The 25,727-nt window shown below is 45.3% G+C and overlaps 1 protein-coding gene and 2 non-coding genes across 4 annotated transcripts; all 3 read right to left on the bottom strand.

Moving 5' to 3' along the window:
• Window positions 1–607: 607 nt before the first annotated feature.
• NCL (nucleolin) lies at window positions 608–21,418 on the bottom strand. Of its 2 annotated transcripts, none has more exons than XM_070753801.1 (15): window positions 21,142–21,418; window positions 17,461–17,574; window positions 15,936–16,182; window positions 15,190–15,327; window positions 13,629–13,820; window positions 13,316–13,393; window positions 11,928–12,057; window positions 9,998–10,134; window positions 8,708–8,831; window positions 7,485–7,636; window positions 5,577–5,703; window positions 5,330–5,481; window positions 4,499–4,625; window positions 2,843–3,063; window positions 608–1,101 (listed from the first exon to the last, which is right to left on the bottom strand). In XM_070753801.1, exons 1-15 carry the CDS (start codon window positions 21,157–21,159, stop codon window positions 1,019–1,021), a joined length of 2,040 nt encoding a protein of 679 aa, XP_070609902.1. In that variant the 5' UTR covers window positions 21,160–21,418; the 3' UTR covers window positions 608–1,018. The 2 variants fall into 2 exon arrangements, with proteins under 2 accessions (XP_070609902.1, XP_070609901.1); XM_070753800.1 differs by having other exon boundaries at window positions 13,310–13,393; window positions 21,142–21,376.
• Window positions 13,482–13,565, bottom strand: LOC139168654 (small nucleolar RNA SNORD20). Its single transcript, XR_011559325.1, has one exon. It is a non-coding gene; the product is annotated as a small nucleolar RNA SNORD20 (small nucleolar RNA).
• Window positions 14,959–15,023, bottom strand: LOC139168653 (small nucleolar RNA SNORD82). Its single transcript, XR_011559323.1, has one exon. It is a non-coding gene; the product is annotated as a small nucleolar RNA SNORD82 (small nucleolar RNA).
• Window positions 21,419–25,727: the final 4,309 nt, after the last annotated feature.

Genomic DNA, 25,727 nt, shown 5'->3' with positions numbered 1-25,727 from the left:
TTTTTTTTCTCTATCCACCTTTTCTATCCCATGTGTGATTTTATACCCTTCGATCAAGTCACCTCTTAAACACCACCTTTCAAGGCTGAAGAGACCAACCTGGTTTCATAAGGGAGGGTCACCATTTCCTTGATCATTCTTGTGGCCTTTTTCCAGTTCCATTATATCCTTGTTGAGGTGCGGTGACCAGAACTCTGCACACTACTCCAAGTGTGGTCTCACCATTGATTTACAGAGGCAATACAACACGTAAGCATTCTTTTGAGAAGTTCAAGGCCATCCTATGTAACGGAAGGACTGGCCACGCTGGCACAACCTGAGTGGGCAGCATGACAAGTTTATGGGTGGGGGGCAAGGGATGTGAACTTTCAACTGGGTGGGAAGCCCAGATTCAGGCTTCCCAGTGTGGGTACCAGGATGGCTCCGGAAATAAACTGGAGGTTTGAGGAATGCCTTGACTTAGATGTCACCTGGAACCTTGACATCTGCTTGAGTAAATCTGAGGTAGGCTTAGCGTGATTGTAGTGAACCAATTTGCTCAAAACCGCCCAAGATCGCACCGTTCGACAGCCAAACTCAACTGCTTCATAAGAAACATACAGCAGGCTCCATTTAGGCCCTTTAATCTGTCCTAGACAGTTTGCAGAGACACAAATGATAAAACATTTTGCATTTTTACAGCAAGGGTGGGAAAAAAAACAACCCCAAGTAAAAGCCTACAGAAATGTATCAGGAAGTTAAATTTTGTACATGGGTAAAACGTTATAAATTCAGGGGGGGGGAAATACATGGACACAGGGTCAACTCCCACATTTCTTGTTGCTTTTTAAAAAAGTTCTTATGCGCGGCCAGGCAGTCGGTTGGCTGCTTTCGTCTTGTGGAGGGGAGTCTGCGGAGAAGCTCCCCGGGGACTGTGGCGTGTCTTGGAATGTCCTTGGAAGGCTCTGTCATTTCAAGGTGACCCAATTCAAAATACCCCCAGAGTCCTTTCGGATGCAAAGGAACCCACGCCGCGCTTTCAGTCGTCAAATTTGATCTTCTTTCCTTGTGGTTTGTGGTCGCCGCCACCTCCTCGGCCTCCCCTGAAGCCGCCTCCTCTGCCTGCAAAGAGGAAGGGAGGGTTTAATTTCGCAAGACTTCCAAAGCTACAGGTGGTCCTCAAATCGGGACCAAAATTTCTGCCGTTAAGCAAAGCGATGGTTAAAGTGAATCGTGACACAGTAGAATGCAGACTAATTACCCAGAATAGAAGGAAAACAAACAGAAATGAAAGAATAGAACAGAAAACATGGAATAAAAATATACTGCTCAAAAAAAATTATGGAACACTCAATCATAGATCTGAATGAACGAAATATTCTCACTGAATATTTCATTTGTACAACTATTCCATTTGCACAACAGCAGGTGAAATTGATTGTCAATCAGTGTTGCTTCCTAAGTGGACAGTTTGAGTCCACAGAAGTTTGATTGACTTGGAGTTATATTAAGTGTTCCCTTTATTTTTTGAGCAGTGCAGAATAGAAATGAAACAGAACAGGAATGGAAATAAATAGAAATGAAACCACAAATAAAAGAACCCTAAAATAATAAAAAATATATAGAAATTAAGATGCTCCTGATATAGAAACTCTAACACAAGGTCACAAACTGCAGAAGTCAACAGTAAAGTTGACAGTTTGTCCATTATATTAAATGCCATTTCGATACTCAGAGAAGGGGGCATGTATATAATCAGATATCAATAGGAAATTATTATTATCATCGTCATCACATAAAGTATAGTATAAATTTTATTATATGATAAGGAATATATTACCCGCTCCTCACTCTCTGAAACTTACTGCAAGGTATTATATGTTTGTATGTTCAAATGTCTTTTTTTCTTTTTTCCAGTTTCTTTTGTCTACTGCTTGTATAGTGTTTTCTTTTTGGTTTTAATGTATATATGTTAATAAAGAATATTTTAAAAAATGAAAGTATGGAATAGAAGGAACAAATTAGAAAGAATAGAGCTAAACAGAAATGAAAGCCAAGAACACAAAGAACAGGAAATAGAAAGAACAGGAAATTGAAATAGTAGAATATAGAATATTTTTTATTGACCAAATGATGGCCTTGATTGGACACATAAGGAATTTGTCTCCAGCGCAGAAGCTCTCGGTGTAGATACAAACAACAAAGGTGAAGACGTTCAATAGAAAAGATGAGGAGAATAACACAGCCCTACTCCATGAGTAAATATCTTTAGGGAGAGGGTGATGTAGAGTGATGGCTCAAGGGGGAAAAATTGTCCCTGTGTCCAGTTGTTTTGCCATGCAGGCCCTCAATGGAAGCCAGGCTGGTTGCAATTGGTCCTTCCGCAGCCCTAATTATCCACTGAATCTTTTTGGGCCACGGCTGTTAAGTGGGTCACTGCAATTCTTAAAAACTGAACCATGAAGTCTATTTGAAGTGAATACGGCTTTCCCCCCATGGAATTTGCAAATGGTGGCCACTAACCCAGGATGCTGTAATGGTGGTAAATACAAACTGGCGGCAACAAACACCCCAATTTTGATCATGTGACCACGAGATGCTGTGACAGTTGGGAAGTGCAAGGACTAGTTGCAAGTCATATCTTTCCAGGACTGCTGTAACTTCAAATTTATTTATTTACATATTCATTCATTCAATTTCTATGCTGCCCTTTATGCATTTATGCACAACATGTTGGAAATCTACCAATAAAATCTACACAAAAATACTATCCCAAATGGTCGCTAAATGAACGGGATGCTCGTCGAGGGCAGCTACCTATCCTGGGAGGTCTGGTCGAATCCTATGAGCGAAGGATACTCACCTCCAAAGCCTCTGCCGCCTCCTCGGCCCCCAAATCCACCTCTGCCGCCGCGTCCACCTCTGCTGCCCCGGCCGAAACCTCCCCCGCCTCCCCCACGGGGAGTGCCCCCCTTGGGCTTGGCAAAATCAAGGGTGACTTTGTTCCCATCGATCTCTCCGTCCTCCATGGCTTCCTTGGCTGCTTTGGCGTCTTCTGTGGTGCTGAAGTCCACAAAGCCAAACCTGAGAGAGAGAGAAAATAAATGACCATTTAACAAATTTCTCACAGGATGATGTGCAGCTGATATGTCGGATGGGTCTATGGCAATTCGCCACGGCCAACTCGCTGCAGGGCCAAAGTTACACTAATGACAAAGAAAAAGTAGAACAGAGTCGCTGAAGAAAGGATACGAAAAGGAATGAAATGCAAATTGAAAAAATTAAAATGTTTATTTTAAATAGAGTGTTAAATTGTCCCACAGAGAGTTGGCGGTGGAGTTGTCCCATTTTGATGTCTGACCACCCAGAAGCAGTCTTATTACGTACTTTCATTGAGTTATTTCTCTTCCTAAATATAAGTATCTCTATATAGATATAGCTCCATTTTAGGTACAGTGATAGTTCCATTTTTCTTTTGATAATTTGAAAATATATACATCTCCTATTTATCACTATATTATAGATATTGAAGCACTCTTAAAGACATACTGCATTCTTTGTTTCATTGTTTTCACATTATTTGACCCCTTTGACCATTAAGTGTTGTACCTCAAGATTCTTGACAAATTTATCTTGTCTGAGAGCATCTGCACCAAAGACCTTGTGTGTCCAACCACACTTGGCCAATAAAGAATTCTATTCTGTTCTATTCTATTCCTTCACCTCTCATGGCAGTCTGGTCACTATAGAGCAGGGATCCCCAAACTTGGCAACTTTAAGGCTTGTGGACTTCAACTCCCAGAATTCTCCAGCCAGCTGGGAGTTGAAGTCCACAAGTCTTAAAGTTGCCAAGTTTGGGGATCCTTGCTCTATAGTAGCAAAGCCCAATTAAAGAATTAAGGTGGCAGCTGATACAAAACTGCCATCCCTCCCCTTCTGTATAGCCACCAAATTAACTGGTAACCTGAGCTGGAGTGGAATCCAGAAATGGATCCCTTTTCTTTGCACATTGGCTGCTCAGGAGCCCCACAGCTGGTTCTTGCAAGAGATCCACAGGAGAGCCTTGAAAATCAGGCTCAGGGATACCAAGAAACCAGACTGAGGTCCGCTAAGTTGCCCATCCTACAGAAGTCCTCAGAAAAACTGAGAGCAGCTCCTCTCCCCCCTGAAGCGCCTTCCGCTAAAGGCCGCAGCTGGGCCTTTGAAAGCTCCGCAGACAGGCGTCCAAAACGCATCCCTATCACAACATCATATGTGGAATTGCCCTGGCAAGCTACAAATTGTAACTGCAAAGTTGTCCCGCAGCCGTGACAGTCAATCCATCCACCAAAGGAGTTGGAGAGACTCGATGGGGTCACGGCTGTGGGTTTACTCTTCTTCTCGTGCGAATCCGTGGCCTGCCACTGTGTGCACAGCAGGAAGGAGCTCATTGAGAAGGGAAACGATTTCTGACTTTTCAGTCAGGTGGAAAATGCCGCCAAGCGTCCCCTGCTTGCCTCGCATGTCCCGCCGCACCTACCCTTTGGAAGAGCCGGTGTCCCTGTCAGTCACTATTCTCGCACCGATGCAGCTGTCGAAAGACTCTCTCAATGTCTCTTCAGTGGTTTCCTCTGACAGCCCTTTGACGAAGAGGGTTTTGCTTTGCTCTGAATGACAGGAGAAAATGTTGGGGATCAGTACTGGAAAAAGTTAAGATAAAAGGAGTCCTTTGTTATGGCCCTCTCGGAGCCCCCCTTAACTCTGACAGGCAGTGGGACTGCTGGAGAATCGACCTTCTGCTGTGTCTTTTAAGCCTATATTCATCTATGACAGGGATCCCCAAACATGGCAACTTTAAGACTTGTGGACTTCAACTCTCAGAATCCAGAGTTCAGGAGAATCCTGGGAGTTGGAAGTCCACAAGTCTTAAAGTTGCCATGTTTAGGGACCTCTAATCTAGGAGAGAAATGAAGGGCCCTCTTTAATCAGGGTGTCCAGGGGGAAAAGCATTTTGAAATTCCCTGATAGTTCCCTGTAACTTGAGATCTAGTCAAGGCAGTGGTCGTAGATGACATCATACCAAACGGCTAAGCCGTGGAGAAGTATCCGTAGCTGAGGAAGTTCTTGCCAGTTATGCTCATTTTTGCTTGACTCTGCCAGGCAGCGCAATCCGTTTTTAAAAAACACAAATTTTCCCGACTTTTAAACATTTTAATAGTTTGTGCCCCCCCCCCGATTTATTCAGTTTTTTAATTAATTCCTTGATAATTCCCTGATATATCACTAATCGCCTATTTCTCTAATAATTCCGATTTCCAGGTTTGCTGGACACTCTGTTAATGCTCCAGGCGGGTAGGCAACCTTTACTTACGACTAAAGCCTCCTTTAGTGTTGGCATTTCTGCTCTGTCCGCCTGAGTTGCTGAATTCTAGTCTGATGGCCCGGCCTTCGATCTCTGTATTGTTGCAGGAGTCCATGGCTTCCTTGGCGTCCTCAGCTGTGGCAAAGTCAACGAAGGCATACCTGTCCCAAGAGAAGCAGGGGGTCACCAGAGGAAGTGCGAGGCGCAGGCGTGCCAGCCTCTCCCCCCTCCGTCTGGGGTCTGGGCTCCTACTCACCCTTTGGGTCTTCCCTGGTTGTTCTGGGGGACCCTGATGGCCGACGCTTTCTCAAAGACCTCTTGGAGGCTTTCTTCGGTCGCATCGTAAGAGAGGTTGTTCACCACCAGCGTCTTGGATTCTCCCCCTGTATAAAAAAAACCCCACTTACAGTTTATTTATTTATTATTTCTTCTTTGAATTTGTATCCCGTCCCTCTCCGAGAATTGAAGGCGGCCCATTACTGAGGGATTGCATTTGAGAATGGACACAGGTAATCTAGGCCAGAGGTCCCCAACCTTTTTTGCACCAGGGACCGGCTTTAAGCTAGACCAGTTTTCCATGGCCCGGTGGTGGTGGGGGGAGCTAGCTGTCAGCGGCGCCGTAAAAGGGGCGATCAAGAGAGGAATGGGTGAATGAATGGACGGAGGGTGGGAAGGAAGGAAAGAGGGAAGGGACAGGAACAGAAGAAGGGTGCAAAGGAAGCAAGGAAAGGTGTGAAAGGGGAGAGTAAGAGAGGAAGGAGTGAAAGAAGGAAATGAGGGAGGAAAGAAGGGAGGAAGGAAAAGGAAAGCAAGAAATGGAGGGAGGAAAGGAAGGAAGGAAAGAAAGAAAGAAGGGGGGAAGGGACAGGAACAGAGGAAGGAAGCAAGGAAACTTATGAAAGGGGAGAGTAAGGGAAGAAGGTAGGAAGGAGAAAGAAAAGAAGAAATAGAGGAAGGGAAGGTAAAAGAGAGAAAGAAAAAGAGCAAGAAAGAAAGCAAGAAAGAGAAAGAAAGAAAGAAAGAAAGAAAGGCAACTTCAAAGAAAGGCTCACTGAGCATCTCTCCCTCTCTCTTTCTATCCCTCTTTCTTTCTTTCTCTTCCTTTCTCTCTCTCCTCTTCATCTCCTCTCTCTCTCCCTCTCTCTCTTTCTCTCCCCCCTCTCTCCCCTTTCCCTCTCTCTTTCTCTCTCTCCCTCTCTTGCTATCTCTCCCCCCTTTCCCTCTCTTTCTCTCTCTCCCTCTCTTGCTATCTCTCCCCCCTCTCCCTCTCTCTTTCTCCCTCTCCCTCTTTCTCTCTCTCTCCCCCTATTTCTCTCTCTTCTTCTCACTTTCTCTCTCTTGTTTTCTTTCTGTCTCTTTTGCTTTCTCTCTCTCTCACTCTTTCTTGTTTTCTTTCTCACGCTCTTTCTCTCTCTTGTTCTCTCTCTTGCTATCTCTTTCTCCCCCCCTTTCTCTCACTCTTTCTCACTTTCTCTCTATCTTGCTGTCTGTTGCTCTCACTCACTCTCGTTCTCCGTTCTTCTCAGCAGTGACGCGCGCACGCCCTGCCCGCCTCACCTTTGCGAGAGCACTTTCGCCCCGGGCTCTCAGCAAGGGGGTTTGCAGGAGAGGTGGGGCCGGCGAAGGTGATATTCAATGTCGGGGGCGCACAGGCGGTTGCACGCGCTCCCTATCTCCCTGCTAGCCCACTCGGAATATTCAAAATAAGAAAAGCCTTTGCCGGCAAAGGTTTTTCTTATTTTGAATACTCCGAGTGGGCTAGCAGGGAGATAGGGAGCGCGTGCAACCGCCCGTGCGCCCCCGACATTGAAGACCTCCGCTGAGAAAAGCCTTTGCCGGCATTTCCTCTCGGCGTCAAGGAGGCGCAGCGGCGGGCGGAGAGAGGGAAGGGGGGGGCAGCGGCGTCCCTCCTGGCCTTGGCGGGCCGCCCGACCCTCCCCACCTCCTGCAAACGCGGCGGGCGGCGGGGGGGAGAGCGAGGAGCTGGTTCCGGCGGGCGCGGGGCTTGGCTGGCTGGCGGGGGGGAGCGCCGCTGGTGGTGCGGAAAGGCCGAGGGGGCCCTGGCGCCGCGGACCGGCTGAAAACCCCCAACGGCCCGGTGCCGGTCCGCGGACCGGCGGTTGGGGACCTCTGATCTAGGCCATCCATTCAGTGGGCATCTTACCTGACGAGGGCCCCTTGCCGGGTTTCCTGCTGTCTTGCTGGCTCTTTTCACCCACGAAGTCAAGGACAATGGGACGGCCCTCAATCTCCATCCCCTGCTTCTCCAAAGCTTTCTCTGCATCGGCCTCGCTTTTAAATTCGATGTAGGCGATCCTGGAATGAAAGGGAGGCTTTTTATCCAAGGTTTCTTTGGGAAGCAATAGGCTGTTTAACTGCTCATACTGCTAGTCCTCAAGCTTATGACAATTGGGCCCAAAATTTATGTTGCTAAGTGAGACAATTGTGGGGGGAAAGCCTTGCCACTTTTTTCAGTGCTGCTGTAAAACTTTGAATGGTTATTAGATGAACTGTTATAAGTCAAGACTACATGCACTCACTCCTAGGTAGCTTCTTAAAGCAGCTGTTAATTCTGTTTGTTCCTTCAGCTTTGGCTTTCATTAACCTAATTCAACCCGTAGACTAATTTTTTTAGGTTTCCCCTCTTTTTTTGTTCATTTTGGCCCAGATATTAATATATAGAAAACTTATTCTATTCTAATGAATCGATGTGTAACCTATAACTAATGTACAATTTCTTGAATTCTCCAAATCTTACAACATTGGCTACATATTTCTATCATAAATGTACCATATTACGATGTGCTTGTTCCATAGAATTTTATTACTGCTATATATCTATCTAAACAGATAAATGTTCATTTCGGTAGAAATTCATGACTAGTTAACTTGCTGGGTGGTATGGTTTCTTGTCTAGCTTGTTTTTGCAGTTAATCCTTAGCAGAATGGGCATAGAAACTCCAAAATAAAAACACAGAAGATGGACAGCAGAAAAAGACCTCCTCGTCCATCTAGTCTGCCCTGATACTATTTCCTGTATTTTATCTTGGGATGGATCTATGTTTATCCCAGGCATGTTTACATTCAGATACGGTGGATTTACCAACCACGTCTGCTGGAAGTTTGTTCCAAGCATCTACTACTCTTTCAGTCAACTAATATTTTCTCATGTTGCTTCTGATCTTTCCTCCCAACTAACCTCAGAGTGTGTCTTTCCTGATAAGTTTTATGCTTAAGACATTCCACCATTTTTGTAGCCTGTCTAAATTATATCTACAAGGGAGATTTTAAAAACAAAAGACTTTCACCTTTACATGGATGTGATTACAAGGACCGAAAGCCTTCAAAGTATTTAAAAAGGAAAGCGGCACAAATAGAGCAACGTACCCTTTGCTATTCCCATCCTTGAACACCAGCCTGACCTCAACGGCATCCTCAAATGCGGCATGCAGTTCGTCCTGGGTGACACTGTAAGCAAGGTTCTTCACAAAAATAGTCCTGGCTTCTCTCTCTAAGAGGGGAAAAAAACCATCACATATCACAACGTTAAGCCATTTCATTTGCACACTTATTAAAAGAAAAAATTGTCCACAAAATGTCACCACCATAGAGAACTTCAGCTGGACACCCATGTAGTTCTTCAAGGCTTAGCAGCTAATGGAATAGGCATAACTGGGCTAGAGAGACAATTTTTCCGGCCTGATGAATAAATTTCCCTCTGTTGTTTTTAGAATTGAACTACAGTTCTAGTCGGGCACCCAAGGGAAGGGAAGGACCCCTCTCATAAAAAGCTTTGGCGGAATGTTTAATAGTTAACTAGCCTTACAGGCACCTTTTGAATTGGTGTTTGCCTCCCAGCAACTGCCCTGACAGCCTCTGCAGATACCTTGCGGCTTAATTACTGCAATGCGCTTTACATGGGGCTACCCTTAAAGAACGTTTGGAGACTTCAACTAATCCAGAATGCAGCCACGCGAGCTGTTGTGGGTGTACCTAGGTACACTCATATAGGTCCAACATTCCATGAGCTGCACTAGCTTCCAATTGGTCTCTGAATGCAATTTAAGGTGTTAGTTATCACCTATAAAGCCCTACATAGCTTGGGACCAGATTATTTATGGGACCCTCTTCTGCCTCACACTTCCCAGTGACCAATCAGATCCCACAAGTTGGCCTCCTCTGGGTCCTGTCGGCCAAACAGTCGGCTGGCTGGATCCCCGGGGGGGGGGGGGGGGGGGGGGGGAAACGAAAGAGCCTTCTCTATGTGGGCTCCAGCCGTCTGGAATCGCCCCTATCCTCCTGGTCTTTTGAAAGGCCCTAAAAACATGGCTTTGCCGCTAGGCCTGGGGCCGTTGAGCAACAACATACAGCTCCAGCCCGAAGGGATGAATGACTTATAGATAAATGTGTCTAATTTGGGGGTTTCATTGATTGTACATTGTTTTTATTGTTGCACGCTGCCCTGAGTTCATTTTGGAGAAGGACGGCTTATAAATGTAATAAATTAATTCAATTGATTGCCCTTGCCTCCTCCTTCCTAGAATGTGGTCGGCCAGGTGGGTTCCTACCTGGAACTCGCCTTCTTCCAGTTCCTTGCCAGATGCCTTAATTGCTGCCTCAAGGACACACTATATAAAGTGCTGCCGAACAAAATATGTGAAGTGTAATGTTACTCACCTTTTTTATTCTCCCAAAGGCTCTCTTTACTCTTTGCCTTTTCTAGTTTCGTTTCCAGGCCCATCAGTTTTTTCCCATTTAGTTTGAGTGCTTTATCCAGTTCAGCTTCAGAGGAGAAATCTACATAGCCAAACCTCCTGCATGACAAAGGGGAAAAAAAATGTCATTTTTTTTTTAAAAAAGCATTAAATACACACGCAAGATTGCTTTCTCAAGTGCAACTACCATCCAATTCCAAGTAAACTAAGATAGCTGGACCTCTACTAAGAGGGCTCCGTTATTTGGTTGCAACCCCCCCCCCCTCAGTGGGCCACAATATGCACCTACACTTCACAAGAGTACACACATACAGATGGAATTTTAGCAGACTTTATGTTTCTTAAACGCACTCTACAATCAGAATGCAAGCATGAACACCCCCCAAATTTAAAGCAAACCGGCCCAACTGGAATTGTTATTGCCATCTGAAAAGCAGCAAGAGTATTCCTGAAGAGCCGTACAAACAAAAGCCAAGCCCAGAAATTTTCTGTAAGTGTTGATGCTTGTCAAGCCAAAATAGGTACATACAATATGTATCCATATGGCTAATGAGGAAGCCCTCAGAGTGCTATTATTAATAGAAGCTCACAGCATTTAAAACATTATTCCTAAATCTGAACGTTGGCAGGACTCAAGGGAATGTTAAGGTACACGTGTAAATTCATAAACTCAGTAGAGCAATTGAATCAAGATTATTTTAGCAGCTTTGCAATAACATACACTGGCATTTATTGCCTCTTGTACACAAGTGGTGGTGGTTAGGGCTAGTCCTAAGGGATGGCTCTTTCACTGTCACACTCATTTGTTCAATGCCTGCTGCTTTTACTCAAAGCTCCATTCCCAGACTACCCCATCAAGTAAGCACTTTCAAAAGGGAGATATCTATATAAACAGAGAAATATTCAGAACATCCCAATTATAAAAGACAATTTGCAATGTGGCCCCAGAACTGTACCATAAAGATAAATAAAATAAATAAATTAAATTAAATTTTTTAAAAATGCTGAAGCCCTAGAAATAGTTCAGAGAAGTTAAACAAACAGCCTTAGGATTCTATGATCCTGTCACTGTGGAGAAGATAATGAAATGATTTTTGTCTCATTTATTTGGAAGACGCATTTTATGAATACAGCCTAAACTGTGTTAGCCTTTTAAAGCAGCTCTACTGTACTGTTCACTTGTGTTCAGTTTGCAAATCAACTATAACCCCAAGCCCATTTTCACCCCTATCCTCATCCCAACATGTTTCCCGTTTCTATTAGTTCATTCTGCACAGTTGTCAGGGTGTCCGGGAGGAAAGCATTTTGAAATTCCCTGATATTTCCCTGTAACTTGCGATCTAGTTAAGGCTCAGTCGTAGATGACATCATACCAAATGGCTAAGCCGTGGAGAAATACCGGTAGCCGAGGAAGCAAGTTGTCACCGCAGTTATGCTCATTTTTGCTTGACTGCAAGGCAGCGTCATCTGCTTTTTAAAAAACATGATTTTCCCCTGACTTTTAAATATTTTAATAGTTTGCCCCACCCCCGAATCATGAATCCCCTGATAATTCTCTGATATTTCCCTATTCGCTGATTTCCCTGTTTTCCAGGTTTGCTGGACACCCTGAGTTGTGTACCCTTTTGGCAAGCTCCAAACGTATTTTCGGCTTAAATTAGCCACCTCCCAAAAGTTTGTGCCTAAAGTTTACAAATGCATAAATCATTTTTCATTCAGAAATTGAATGTCCACCAAACCCAAGGCACCCTAAGATATATGAGGTTGGGAAAGGTAGCTTTAAAGTTAAATCCTTACTTTTTTTTAAAAAAAGAAAGAAAAATCAGTTTCCTTCGCCTGCCCCCACTCCCACCCATCTCCTCCCAATATTTCCAACTTGGTGAAATTCTTACCTTGAATTGCCAATTCTGACTTCCTGGACTTGAAGATCCTTTTTGGCAAAGAAATCTCGGATGGCAGCCTTGAGTTCGTCGAAGTCCTTGTTTGCATTGAGGTTACTCATGAAGAGAGAGAAGGCGGCCTCTGCAAAGGAAAAGGGGAGATTAAGACCCTTGGGAAGTCATCCCCAGGATTAGCAGGAAGTGCTGGTAGAAAGATGCACAGACCCCAGGTGGTTCTGGACTGGTAACCCTAGCGGAGGCCAGAATTGTGTCACTGAGAAATTTGTTAAGTGAGTTTCATGATATTTTTACACTTGTCAAGCGAATTCGTTGCAGTTGTTAAGTTAGTAACATGTTATCTGCTTTTCTACTGATTTTTCTTGTCAGAAGATCACGAAAGGGGATCACATGACCTCGGGACAATGCAACCGTCATAAATGTGAGTCAGCTGCCAAGCACCTGAATGTAAAATCAGGTAGTATAACTTTTGGGAGACCTGCAAAGTGCTTCTGGGGGCTGGGGGTAGGCAAAAATGCCCCCTTTTTTGTAGAAATTTGGGTATTTTTGCCTTTCCTCAGCCCCCAGGAGTAATGTAGGCCTGCCAAACCTTCTGCAAACCCTATTTTTATGTTTTGCAAAAATGGGATGTGGGAGCGGGGCTTTGGGAGGCCAAAATGGCTGTATTCGATGTATAAGACCACCAGGCATTTCCACCCTATTTTACAGTGGGAAAAGTTGCGTCTTATCCTTCCAAAAATACAGTATTTGACATTTTCAGTGTCGAGATATTTCTCATCAATGACCCTTGATGAGAAATATCTTGACCCTATTTCTCATTGAGAAATATCTTGACAAGTGAAATTAGATTAGATTTATTGGATTTATATGCTGCCCCGAGTTTGCGGAGAGGGGCGGCATATAAATCCAATAAATCTAATCTAATCAGGGTGTCCAGGGGGAAAGCATTTTGAAACTCCCTGATATTTCCCTGACACTTGCGATCTAGTTAAGGCACAGGCGTAGATGACGTCATACCAAACGGCTAAGCCATGGAGAAATACTGGTAGCTGTGGAAGCAAGTTGCTGCCAGAGTTATGCTCATTTTTGCTTGACTCTGCCAGGCAGCGCAATCCAAATTTGTAAACATGATTTTCCCCTGACTTTTAAACATTTAAAGAGTTTCCCCCCTCCCCCCGATTTCCCCCCCACAAATTCCCTGATAATTCCCAAACTGCCGATTTCCCTGATAATTCCGATTTTCTGTTTTCCAGGTTTCCGGGACTCCCTGAAATATTTTCATTTGTCAAGAATTGAATGACTAAAATATCTGAAGCCAACTTAAGGGACGCTGAGAAAGAGAAGTAATTATTAGCAATTCTGTTGGGAGGTCTTGCCTTCACCTTCTGTTTTCTTCTTCTTGGCATCTGGGGCCCCTTTTTGCTTGGCCAATTCCTTCTTGCGCTTTCCAGGAAGAGCGTCTGGGGAGTAAAAGGGTAAACAGACGTTTGAAAAAAAAATAACAATTCACGTATACAGGAGAAAAAAAGCTGTGAGACAAAACCAGCGCTGGGTCAGGACTTGACTATCTTGAGGATTTTGCTCATATGTGATTCTGGATCACATCAGTTCAGCGAGAATTCATCATTTCCAGCTTTGGTGAAAAGCAGACCCACCTTGGGCCCAGTGCAAAAGCAGCGGGATAGGTTAACTCACCTTCGTCATCATCGTCATCCTCTTCTTCATCCTCTTCTTCATCCCCTTCCTCCTCCTCCTCCTCCTCTTCGGAGTCTTCGTCTTCTTCCTCCGAATCCTCCTCTGCTGCGGCTGCCTTGGCTGGGGTTGCTTTCACCGGCAGGGCTTTCTTTCCCTTGGCTGGAGTGGTTTCCATGAGCTCGTCTTCCGACTCTAAATCCATATAAAGGGCGACCCTGAGCCACTCCTGCCATGCACAGGTGCTAGGCCAAGACAAATCCTCAAGAGCGACCTCCTCTCCCTGGCATCTTTGGCCTAAACCCTCCCCTCTCAAAAATGCTCTGCCAGTCCTAATCAGCCCCCAAAGTGCTTCCCCCCCCCCAAGACAAAACTGGATTTTCTGGTTTTTCACTGAAGATGTTTCGCTTCCTATCTTCGGCTGACTGGATGGTGGGGAATGGAAGGATTTAGCAATCGCAATAGGATTCAGACTTGTATACTGCTTCCTGGTGCTTTTACCGCCCTCTCTAAGCGGTTTATAGCCAGCCTCTTGCCCCCAACAATCTGGATCCTCATTTGACACACCTGGGAAGGATGGAAGGCTGAGCCAACCTGGAGCCAGTGTTGAGATTTGAACCGCTGAACTACAGCTGGCTGAAGTAGCCTGTAGTGCTGCACTCTAACCACTGCGCCACCCCCGGCTCTTTGTACTCCTTTATATTTATAGGGAGTATAAATCCTTTCATTCTCCACCATCCAGAGCTGAAGAAGCTTCTTGGATGACAAATGAAACGTCTCCAAAAGAAAAACCAAAAAGTCCAGTTGCGTCTTGGAAAACAAGCACTTTTGGTACAACCGTGACCTTGATGAGGGGTCTCCAACCTTGGCAACTTTAAGATTTGCTGCTGGCTGAGGAATCTTGGCAGTTGAAGTTCACAAGTTTTAAAAGCTGCCAAGTTTGGAGACTCCTGACCTAGATGATGGATGATAATCTCCATAGACGTAAAAAGATAAGCAGAACAACGTACAGGTAGCCTTCAAGTTACGACCACAGTTGAGTTTTGCCCCATTGTATGACCTTTCTTGCCACAGTGGTTAAGCAGAAATGGCAGTGGTCAAGGTAGCAACATAACTGTTAAGTCAATCTGGATTCACCATGGCTTGTTACAAAAGGGGATGTGTGAAAAATGGCTAAGTCACTGTTTCCAGTGCTGTTGTAACTTTGAATGGTCACTAAATAAACTGAGGATTACTTGTAGGGTCATCTGCTGCCATTCTAAACTCAGGCCATTTTAATAAATGCTGTTTAAGAGCTATCTCTCTTCTGTATTTTGGCTTAGGAGCAGGATCAACACATCAGATCTTACGTAAGACATCACCAATCAGTATTAAGTCCCAAAACTCATCATTTGTGCTGATATTTTTCCACCACCCCTTTTCACAATAACCCCCCCTGCTTTCTAATTTCTTAACCCCCCCCCCCCCCCGCTTTATCCTTGCAAAAGTCACTGTGTGTTTGCTAGCTGGCCCTTCTTTGTGACTTTGACTCTCAGGAAGCTGCGTTTCTCTCAAGGAGATGTACCTTCATCTTCGCTATCCTCCTCATCCTCTTCCTCTTCCTCCAGTTGCTTCAGATTGGCAGGAGCTACAGCGGGCTTCTTTAGAGGTACCTGGGCACCCCTTTTCTTCACTGGCACAGCAGGTTCCTCCTCAGATTCATCTGTAGCAGTTTACGTAAGATTAGTTCTTAGTCAATAGATAAGTTGACATTTAACAAAATGGGCTCTCCTTTTGAAAAACAATGAAGGGGAGGGGGGGGAGAAAGCAAGGGATTCCCTACTGTCCATCACTCGCGTTCCCATAAGATGTAGCTTGGGAGTGCCAAATGTAAGGAATATTAATATAGCTAGTCCTCAAAGTTAAAACAGGTCAATATATTTTTGTAGGTGAGGTCTCCAGAACTGAACACAGTATTATTCCAAATCTGGTCTCACCAGTGATCTCCCTCTTCCTGCTTGTGATACCTCTAGCTATGCAGCCAGGCATTCTACTTGCTTTTCCTACCGTCTGACCGCACTGTTCACCCATTTTGAGACTTTCAAAAATCACTACCCCTCAATCCTTCTCTTCTGAAGTTTTTGCTAACACAGAACTGCCTATACGATACTCAGATTCCTTTTCCCCAATAAATATGTTAAATAAATAACATTAATTTATTTATTTTATGCTTGCATGCATAAATCTATTTACTGCTCAATTCCAGGGGTCTCTGGATACAGCAGAATACCAACATTTACAAGACCCTTCTGTTTACCCCGTCCAATTTACCTTCCTCACTATCATCTTCCTCCTCCTCCTCGTCTTCATCATCATCATCTTCTTCCTCCTCACTTTCTTCCTTCTTTGCATTCTTCCCATTTTTGGCTCCTTTGGCAGGAACTGGTGTCTTCTTTGCAGGAGGAGCAGCTGCTTTCTTGGCCAGAGTAGCTACTGCCTTCTTTGCAGGAGTTACCGCTTTTTTGTTGGGGGTAGCTGCCTTGGCTGGGGTGGCGGCTTTCTTAGGAGCAGCCAACATCTGCAGGGAAAATGCATTACAATGGGCAGAGCTATAAATGCAGCCCCCGGTAATAAGGGAAATAGGGATTGAAGGAAGCAATTTCAATAAACTGTTTAAAAAAAGTGTAGCCCAGCAGGAAAAGGCTACTGGGCAAACATAATTCCATTTGGAGAACAGTCATTTTCATTTACAGGCTGCCCTTGACTGATAACATCCCGTTTTACAACTGTGTGAAGTTACAATGGTCACAGAATGGGGATTTACGGTTAGCAAAGCCCCCTATCACCATAAAGGGTCATACTGACACACACACCTGCCATAATGTGACAAAACTGGGCAGGTAGCTTTCATTGTCCATTGTGGCAGCATGCAATCACATGCTTTACAATAGGGAGGGCAGGTTTTGGGGGAGGAAATTATGGCACTTTTGTGGATTTCCAGTAAATGAAATGGGCTGGCGGAAAGACCACCATTAAAAAAAAGGTCAGAAAATTACTTCAGGCTTATTTGGATGCCTCGACTTCCAATCCCACTTATGGCCGTTAAGAACTACCTATGTGCTTTTATTAGATTCAACATGTTCAAGCCATGTTTTGCAGGGGGGGGGCACAATGGAACAGGGGTAGCTTTCAATTCCAGTTGTGTTTCTAGTAGAATGTGAAATGATTTAAGGCAAAGCTCAAAAGTTGTGTTCAGAGCACTGTCTTATTATTCTTCTCTGTGGCGGCCCCGGCCCTCTGGAACCAACTCCCCCCAGAGATTAGAATTGCCCCCACCCTCCTTGCCTTTTGTAAGGTGCTTAAAACCCACCTCTGCCGCCAGGCATGGGGGAATTGAGATACTCTTTCCCCTAGGCCTCTACAATTGTATGCATGGTATATGTGTATGTATGTTTGGTTTCTTTAATAATGGGTTTTTAACTGTTTTTAGTATTGGATTATTATTATATGCTGTTTTATTACTGTCGTTAGCCGCCCCGAGTCTACGGAGAGGGGCGGCATACAAATCCAATAAAATGAAATGAAATAAATCCAATAAATAAATAAATAAATATTCTGTCATAGCAATCCCTCGTCTTCAAAGTTTTATTTATTTATTTATTTATTTATTATTTGGATTTGTATGCCACCCCTCTCCGAAGACTTTATTAAAGAATTTATTAAATTTGCATGCCGCCCCTCTCCGTAGATTGAATTGGGAGACACAGCAAATCACCCAGCTGACTTCCATAGCTGAGGCGGCATCAGAACTCGGATCAAAAGTACAGCACCTTCACCATTACACAAGGATTCTCACCTCTTCCTCACTGCTCTCTTCTTCTTCTGAGGAATCTTCTTCTTCTTCACTGTCATCAATTTCCTTTGGGGGAAGGGTAGTCATTTTCTTTTGTTTAGGCTGATTTTTAACATTCTGAGAAAGAAAACAAAAAAATGTGTGGTCTTAATTCTTCTCACCATCTAGAATAGGCGGGTCCAGCCCACGACCCACATGAAACCCGGGGCAGCTGCAACCCCCTCAAAATGTAAATTATATATTTTATATATATAACACAAGGTAAATCTTGACTCAATGCAGCCCAGTACCCAATAAGTTGGATACCCATGATCCAAGTTATATACAGCTAGACAGATGTTACTGAGTTACTGGGGCTACAAACTCCATCACTAAGCAATGTGAGTTAAGTGAAACCTAAGTGACTGGGCCCAGTAACTCTGTCAATTCCAGCAGCAGTCATGAAATGACTCACCCATGGCTCTCAAGTGTAACATGCGACCATGATCTGTAATTTCCAGCCAGCATCACTGATTCTCACAAATGAAGGCAAACATGTGTGTCCCAGGATGAGGCTACCTGCATATGTATTGTACTATACTATCATATAAATATTTGGAATTGCAAATGAGCTTTGTTGATAAATGAGTCTTCCATCCACATTTCAAGGATAAAGCAGTTTTATTGTCATAGTATCTTGAAGGATATTTTCATGATTTGAATTTGCTGGGCTGCCTGGTCCTTAAAATCTAAAGTACTCAAATTATTTTCTTTTTCAGTCACATGAAGTGCTTCATAGTATTAGTGACAAATGGCTGGTGTCTATTTTGCAGAACTTGCTACAATAGGAAGATTAGAAATCACTAGATTGTTGCGAACAAAATTGATGTACTGCAGATGTGTGAAAGTTTAATCTCAAAAGCTCCAAAATGAAATTTCCTGAGACACTCATTTTCAAAGTCTAAATCCTACAATGTTCAAAACATTCAATTTCATACTAGAAATTTATTAATTGGACTTTGGAAATGGGATTTTTGTAGGCTTCACCACCTGGTGGTTCTGCCTTTCTTACTACAGTTCATTTCTATCTAAATAAATCAGCTTTTTAAAACCAATTTTGAATAGCATCAAGGTGAATACAAAAAAAAAATTGATCAAATGAGTTGAACTCTAATGCTAAAGATAATCTTCCATTGAGCAAATTGTATTTTGTGATAAGGAATAACCGCTTGGGGAGCAGTCTTGTGGGTGCTCCAACACTGGAGGTCTCAAGACATTGGACAATTGTCTGAAATAGTACAGGATTTCCATGTTTGAGCAGGAAATTGGACTAGAAGACCTAGAAGAGCAACAAAGATAATTAGGGCACTGAAGGCAAATGGCTGAAGGAATTGGATATGTCTAGTTTAATGAAGAGAGGGATTAGGGGTGACATGATAGCAAGTCTTCCAATATTTGAGGGGTTGTCCCAAAGGGGTAACCTATTCTCCAAAGCATCTGAAGGCAGAACAAGAAGCAACACATGAAAATCAATTTAGATGCGAGAAATTTACTGACAGAACAAATAACCAGTGAAACTAGCTTCAAAAGTGCTCCACCATCACTGGAGGCTTGTAAGGAGCGATTGGACAATCAGAAAATGGTATATAGCATCATCTGCCTGAACAGGGTGTTGGACTAGAAGACGTCCAAGGTCCCCTTCCAACTGTTATTCGATCCCCCTGACATGTGGCAGAGCACATGCTTTAGACCAGGTATACTTTACATTCTTCAACCTTGGCAATTTTAAAGACTTGTGGCCTTCAACTCCCCAGAATTCTCCCGAGAATTCTGGGAGTTGAAGTCCACAGGTCCTTAAAGTTGCTAAGTTTCATGATCCCTGCCCTAGACCTGGGGTAGGCAAAGTTGGCTCTTCTATGACTTATGGACTTCAACTCCCAGAATTCCTGAGCCAATCATGCTAGCCCAGGAATTCTGGGATTTGAAGTCCACATATCATAGAAAAGCCAACTTTGCCTACCCCTGCCCTAGATGATTTCAGACAAGTGGTTGTCCAAATCTCTTTTTAAAAACCTCCAGGCGTTGGGAGCACCCACATTTTCCCAGTGGCAAGCTGTTCCACTGGTTAAATGTCCCTCGCTGTCAGGCAGTCTTTGCTTATTTCTGGCTGAGGAATTCTGGGAGCTGGAAGTCCACAAGTCTTAAAATTGCTAAGACTGGGGGACCCCTGCTTTATACCCCTGGATGTAGGGGGCAGAAGAAAAGAGCCTAAGTGGTGCAGTGGTTAGAGTGCATCACTGCAGACTACTTCAGCTAGCTGTAATTCACCAGTTCAAATCTCACAAGGTTGACTCAGCCTTCCATCCTTCTGAGATTTGGGGGGGGGGGGGGGGGAGAGGAAGAGGCTGATTCTATAAACCTCTCAGAGGGGTGTAAAAGCACCATGAAGCGGTATATAAGTCTAAACGCTATTGCTATTTTCCTTCCTTTCCTCTGTCAGGAGTTCAATTCTTGACTCAGCCCCCTGTCCTTCCAAGGTGGGTAAAATGAGGACCCAGATTTTGGGGGGCAAAAGGCTGATTCTGTAAACCTTAGAGCAGGGATAGGCAAAGTTGGCTCTTCTATGACTTGCAGACTTCAACTCCCAGAATTCCTGAGCCAATCATGCTGGCTCAGGAATTCTGGGAGTCGAAGTCCACATGTCATAGAAGAGGCCACTTTGCCCACCCGGTCTTAGAGGGCTGTAAAAGCACTAAGAAGCGGTATATAAGTCCAAATGCTATTGCTAAAAAAGCCTCCATGCTCCGATCCAGCCTCCCTCGAAGGCATCGATACCCTTTGACTTGACTTTAAGGGGAAGGGAAGCATAGGCCCCCACTGGGCAGCCCAATTATGACAACCAAAAGGGAGCCAGGCCCGGCCCGAAGAATCTCCCTCTCTCGGCCGCGTGGGCAGCCAAGCCCGCCCGAGCTACTTTTTTTTTTTTTTAAAAGGCGGAGGCGGGGGGTTAAAATCTCCTAAAGCCAGGCGGGTAGCGATCTGTAGCCCGACTATAAAAACAGCACGGTCGGGCCCGAGAAGCCACCACGTGGATCTGCCCTCCCATCCCTCCGCGCTTTCACGTGCTCTCGGAAGGCGTCCCGTCGTCACGTGGTCGGGCGGCGCGCGAGCGAGCGGAAAACCCGCGCGGCCGGGAACGGGAAGGTCCCTTTCTTTTTTATTCGCCCTCCCCCGTCTCTTCGGGTTTTTTGTTTTTTTGCGCACGCGCAAGAGCGACGTCGGGGCGGCGCGAGGCAAGCTGGGCGCCTAGAAACCGTTCGCAGCAGGCGCGCGCGCGCGCTCTCCCCCTCGCTCAATGCCGGTCCGATTTCTCGGGGTGGCTAGAAACCGCCGAACGTTCCGCCGTCGAGCGCGTGCGGGCGGCTGAGCAACGCTTCGGGGAAAAAAAACAGCGAGCGGTAGGAGGGGGCGGGGGCTCTAAACCGTTTCTAATTCTCCTCATCGCCGCTTGCTTTCTTCTCCCCCTGAATTGAGCGCGGGAGGCCTAGAAACCGCCCCGCGCGCGTGCGCGCAAGGCCGCTCGAGTTGCCCGCCCTCATCAAATAGCCCCCCCGCAAACCCCCCCACCCGCCGCCCCTCAATAGCCTGGCTATTTTTTAAGGCCGCCGCCGCCATCATCCTCTCAGACTAGGCCGCGGGTCTCACCTTAGCGAGCTTCACCATAATGGCGGCGGAGTTGTCCGGATGTTCAGCTGCAGCGCGGTAAAAAAAAACCACCTCACGCTCCCAGCGCCTGGCTCGAGTCTCCGCCTGAGCTGAAAAGAGGGAGGCTGAGGGAGCTCTTCGCTGTTTTCCCCGCCCCGCTGGGTCGCTCTGGCCAATCGGGATCCCTGGCGGCCGTACGGACCGCCCACACGGTAGGATGGACGGGCCGCCGTTAGAGTCCTCGAGGACAGCGCGCGCCGAGCCAATGGCCGCCGTCCCCGCCTCGTCCTATCAGAAAGCCGCGCCTCTTTGGCGGGCGGGGCGAAGGAAAGGTAGCCAATTGAGAGGCCGAGCTGGCGAGGCGAGGCTTTCCGATTGGCGCGTTCTCCTGGGCCGGAAGCGGCGGGGTGGAGGAAGTGAGGCTGCACGTGGCGCTGGGTTCTTGTGCAGTCCTGTGCGCTGATCATCATCACCATAACGTGGTTGGCTAGATTTTTTTTTGGGGGGGGGGGTCGTGTGAACGCAGCCGGTGTCCAAAGACAATTCGGATGGCGAATCCTCAAGTTCTTGGTGCAAATTTCTCGATTCAGGTTCTTTGTGTCCCGAAATAATCAGACAATCAAGTTTCTTCTGTTGCTGGTGGATCTGGCTCTGACTGCCCTTACGAGTGAATGACAGAATAACATAGAAACATGGAAGATTGGCGGCAGAAAAGGACCTCATGGTCCATCTAGTCTGCCCTTATACTATTTCCTGTGTTTTATCTTAGGGTGGATATATGTTTATCCCAGGCAGGTTTCAATTCAATTCCTGTGGATTGACCAACCACGTCTGCCATAATAATAATAATAATAATAATAATAATAATAATAATAATAATAGTATATTAGATTTGTATGCCGCCCCTCTCCGGGCGGCTCACAACAGTAATAAAACAATATACAATGTGACAAATCTAATGTTTAAAAATCAACATATTAAAACCCAACATTTAAAAACCATGCAACACAAGCATACCATACACAAAACTATATAAGCCTAGAGGAGATGTCTCAATTCCCCCATGCCTGGAGATATAGGTGGGTCTTAAGCAATTTACGAAAGACGAGGGTGGGGGCAGTTCTAATCTCTGGGGGGAGTTGATTCTAGAGGGCTGGGGCCGCTCTTCCCCTAGGGCCCACCAGATGACATTGTTTAGTCAACGGAACCTGGAGAAGACCAACTCTCTGGGACCTTATCGGCCGCTGGGATTCGTGCAGCAGAAGACGGTCCTGAAGGTATTCTGGTCCGATGCCATGTAGGGCTTTATAGGTCATTCCCAACAGTTTGAATTGCCACGGAGTTTTGGAGAGACGTGGCCGAACCTAGGTAACCCTTGGAAGTTTGTTCCAAGCATCTACTCTTTCAGTAAAACAATATTTTCTCACGTTGCTTCTGATCTTTCCCCCAACTCACCTCAGAGTCTGCCCCCTTGTTCTTGTGTTCCCTTTCCTATTAAAAACACTTCCCTCCTGAATCTTATTTAACTCTTTAATATATTTAAATGTTTCGATCATATCCCCCCTTTCCCTTCTGTCCTCCAGAGTCCAGACTATACAGATGGAGTTCATGAAGTCTTTCCTGGTAAATTTTATGCTTAAGACCTTCCACCATTTTTGTAGCCCGTCTTTGGACCTGTTCAATTTTGCCAATATCTTTGTGGGTGATGTCTCCAGAACTGGACACAGTATTCCAAATGGGGTCTCACCAGCACTCTATATAGCAGGATCACAATCTCCCTCTTCCTGCTTGCTATACCTCTAGCTATGCAGCCAAGCATCCTACTTGCTTTCCCTACTGCCTGACTGCACTGCTCACCCATTTTGAGACAGTCGGAAATCACTAACCCTAAATCCTTTTCTTTTGAAGTATTTGCTAACACAGAACTGCCAATACAATACTCAGATTGAGGATTCCTTTTCCCCAAGTGCATTATTTTACATTTGGAAACATTAAACTGCAGTTTCCATAACTGAGTTGGAAGGGACTTTTTAGGTAATCTTGTCTGATCCCCCCCACCCCAGTACCATTTCTGACAGATGGCAGTCCAATCTCTTTTTGAAAGCTTCCATTGCTGAAGCTCCCGCAACTTCTGTGCCATATGGGTTGATTGTGTGGCGAGATTAGAAAAGAATTATTAGGAATTGAGGGGCTGTTTGCCGCAAAGAAAAGGTGTTCGACATATTCTCCAGAGCGCATGGAGGCTTGTATGGAAGGAAGACCCAACCTGGAAATAATCAAATACATTCCTGGCAGAATAATCCAGTGGAACGATTTTTCTTCCAGAAGTTGTGGACACTCCATCATTGCAAGAAATTGGAACAGCCGTTTGTCTGAAATTATATAGGCCAGGGTCTTCTGAGAGCATCTGCATCAAAGACAACAACAACAACAACAATAATAACAATTTATTAGATTTGTATGCTCTCCGAAGACTCGGGGCGGCTCACAACAACATAAACAGTGTACAAATCCAATTTTTAAAAATCCAATTTAAAACCCTTATAATAAAATAATCACACAACCCAATCAAACCATACATAAATCAAAATAGTGGATTGATTGATTGATAGAGTTGAAAGGGACCATGAAGGCCATCGAGTTCAACCCCCTGTCCAAGCAGGAACCCTATAGTACACCAGTCAAGTGACAGTTCAATCTTCTCTTAAAAATGTCCAGAGTGTTGGAGTTCACAATGTCCGCTGGTAGGTTGTTCCATTGGTTGATCGCTCTGACCGTCAGGAAGTTCCTACTTATTTCCATGTTGAATCTCTCCTTGGTCAGCTTCCAGCCGTTGTTCCTCGTCCGGCCCTCTGGTGCCCTGAAGAATAAAGTGATCCCCTCCTCTCTGTGACATCCCCTTGTATACTTGTAGACTGCTATCATGTCCGCTCTGGCCCTCCTTTTCTCTAGGCTATCCATGCCCTGTTCCCTCAGTCTCTCTTCGTGAGTCTTGGTTTCCAATTCCTTAATCATCTTGGTTGCTCTTTTTTGCACCTTCCCCAGAGTTTCAATGTATCTTTTGAACTGTGGTGACCAGAACTGAATACAGTACTCCAGGTGTGGTCGGACCAGGGCGTAGTAGAGTGGTATTAAGACTTCCCTGGTCTTGGAGTGTATTCCCCTGTTGATGCAGCTTAGGATTGTGTTGGCTTTTTTAGTTGCTGCTGCTGCACATTGTTGGCTCATGTTTAGTTGATTGTCCACCAAGACTCCGAGGTCTCTTTCACAGTCACTACTGCTAAGAGGGGTTTCTCCCAGGTTGTATGTGTGTCCAGGGTTTTTTCTGCCTAGGTTAAGAACTTTGCTCTTGTCGATGTTAAACATCATTTTGTTGGTGTGGGCCCACTGTGTTAGTCTGTCTAGGTCTTTCTGTAATTTGAGCCTGTCTTCTAGGGTATTGGCTACCCCCGCCAGCTTGGTGTTGTCTGCGAATTTGATCAGTTGCCCTTCTATTCCCTCGTCCAAGTCGTTGATGAAAATGTTGAAGAGCACAGGGCCCAGGACTGAACCCTATGGTACCCCACTGCCTACGTTCTTCCATGTGAATTTGGAACCGCTGAGGACAACTCGTTGGGTGCGGTTGGTCAGCCAGCTATTGATCCATCTGCATGTGTTGTAGTCTACTCCTCTTTTTTCTAATTTGTTGATTAGGAGATGGTGGTCGACTTTGTCGAAAACTTTGCTGAAGTCTAATTATATGAGGTCCACCGTATTGCGCTGGTCTACTGATTTGGTTATGGTGTTGAAAAAGATATGAGATTGGTTTGGCATGATTTGTTTCTGACAAACCCGTGTTGACTGTTGGATATTATCTTGTTTGTTTCCAGGTAGTGGCAAAGCTGGTTTTTTTTATTATTTTCTCCAGTATTTTTCCAGGTATTGAAGTCAGGCTAATAGGTCTGTAGTTGCTTGGATCCGTCTTTTTCCCTTTTTAGTCGATGGGAACTACGTCCGCTCGTTTCCAGTCTTCTGGTAGGTCTCCAGTGGCCCAAGATTTTTGGTAGATGAAGATGAGGAGAGTTAGAGGAGATGTCAATTTCCCCATGCCTGGGTTTTCCACTCGCGCGCGGCCCGACCATGTGACGACGGGACACCTTCCGAGAACACATGGAAGCCCGGATGGATGGGAGGGCAGATCCACGTGGTGGCTTCTCGGGCCTGACCGTGCTGCTTTTTTAGTCCGGGTACAGATTGCTACCCGCCTGGCCTTGGGGGATTCTAACCCCACCGCCTCCGATCTGCTTTGTGAGCTGCCAATATGCTTCTGGGTGCAATTCAAGGTTAAGTCAGGATAATAGTAAATTGTTAATACAGTGGAACCCCGACATAAGAGCTGCTCTACTTAAGAGCAACTCGAGATAAGAGCTGGGAGGGGAGAGATATTTTTGTTCTACTTACAAGCCCAAATTCGAGATACAAGCGCCAAGGAGCTGTCTCCTGAAGCCAAACGCTAACTTCCGCGTTCGGCTTCAGGAGACAGCTGCGAAGCGGCGCGCGTGTTTTAAAAGGTTGCAGCCGGCCTGGGGGGCTCGGGGGGGGGGGCT

Source organism: Erythrolamprus reginae, chromosome 5 (genome assembly GCF_031021105.1).
Source record: "Erythrolamprus reginae isolate rEryReg1 chromosome 5, rEryReg1.hap1, whole genome shotgun sequence".
Lineage (NCBI taxonomy): Eukaryota > Metazoa > Chordata > Lepidosauria > Squamata > Dipsadidae > Erythrolamprus > Erythrolamprus reginae.
The sequence above is the reverse complement of the archived record's forward strand: the minus strand, read 5'-3'. Positions and strand labels throughout refer to the sequence as shown.

Coding starts and splice junctions, on each gene's coding strand:
- NCL (XM_070753800.1), bottom strand. Junction 3,064..4,498: donor GACACCGGCTCTTCCAAAGG/GTAGGTGCGGCG, acceptor TCTCTCTCTCAG/GTTTGGCTTTGTGGACTTCA. Junction 1,102..2,842: donor AGGCGGCAGAGGCTTTGGAG/GTGAGTATCCTT, acceptor TCCTCTTTGCAG/GCAGAGGAGGCGGCTTCAGG.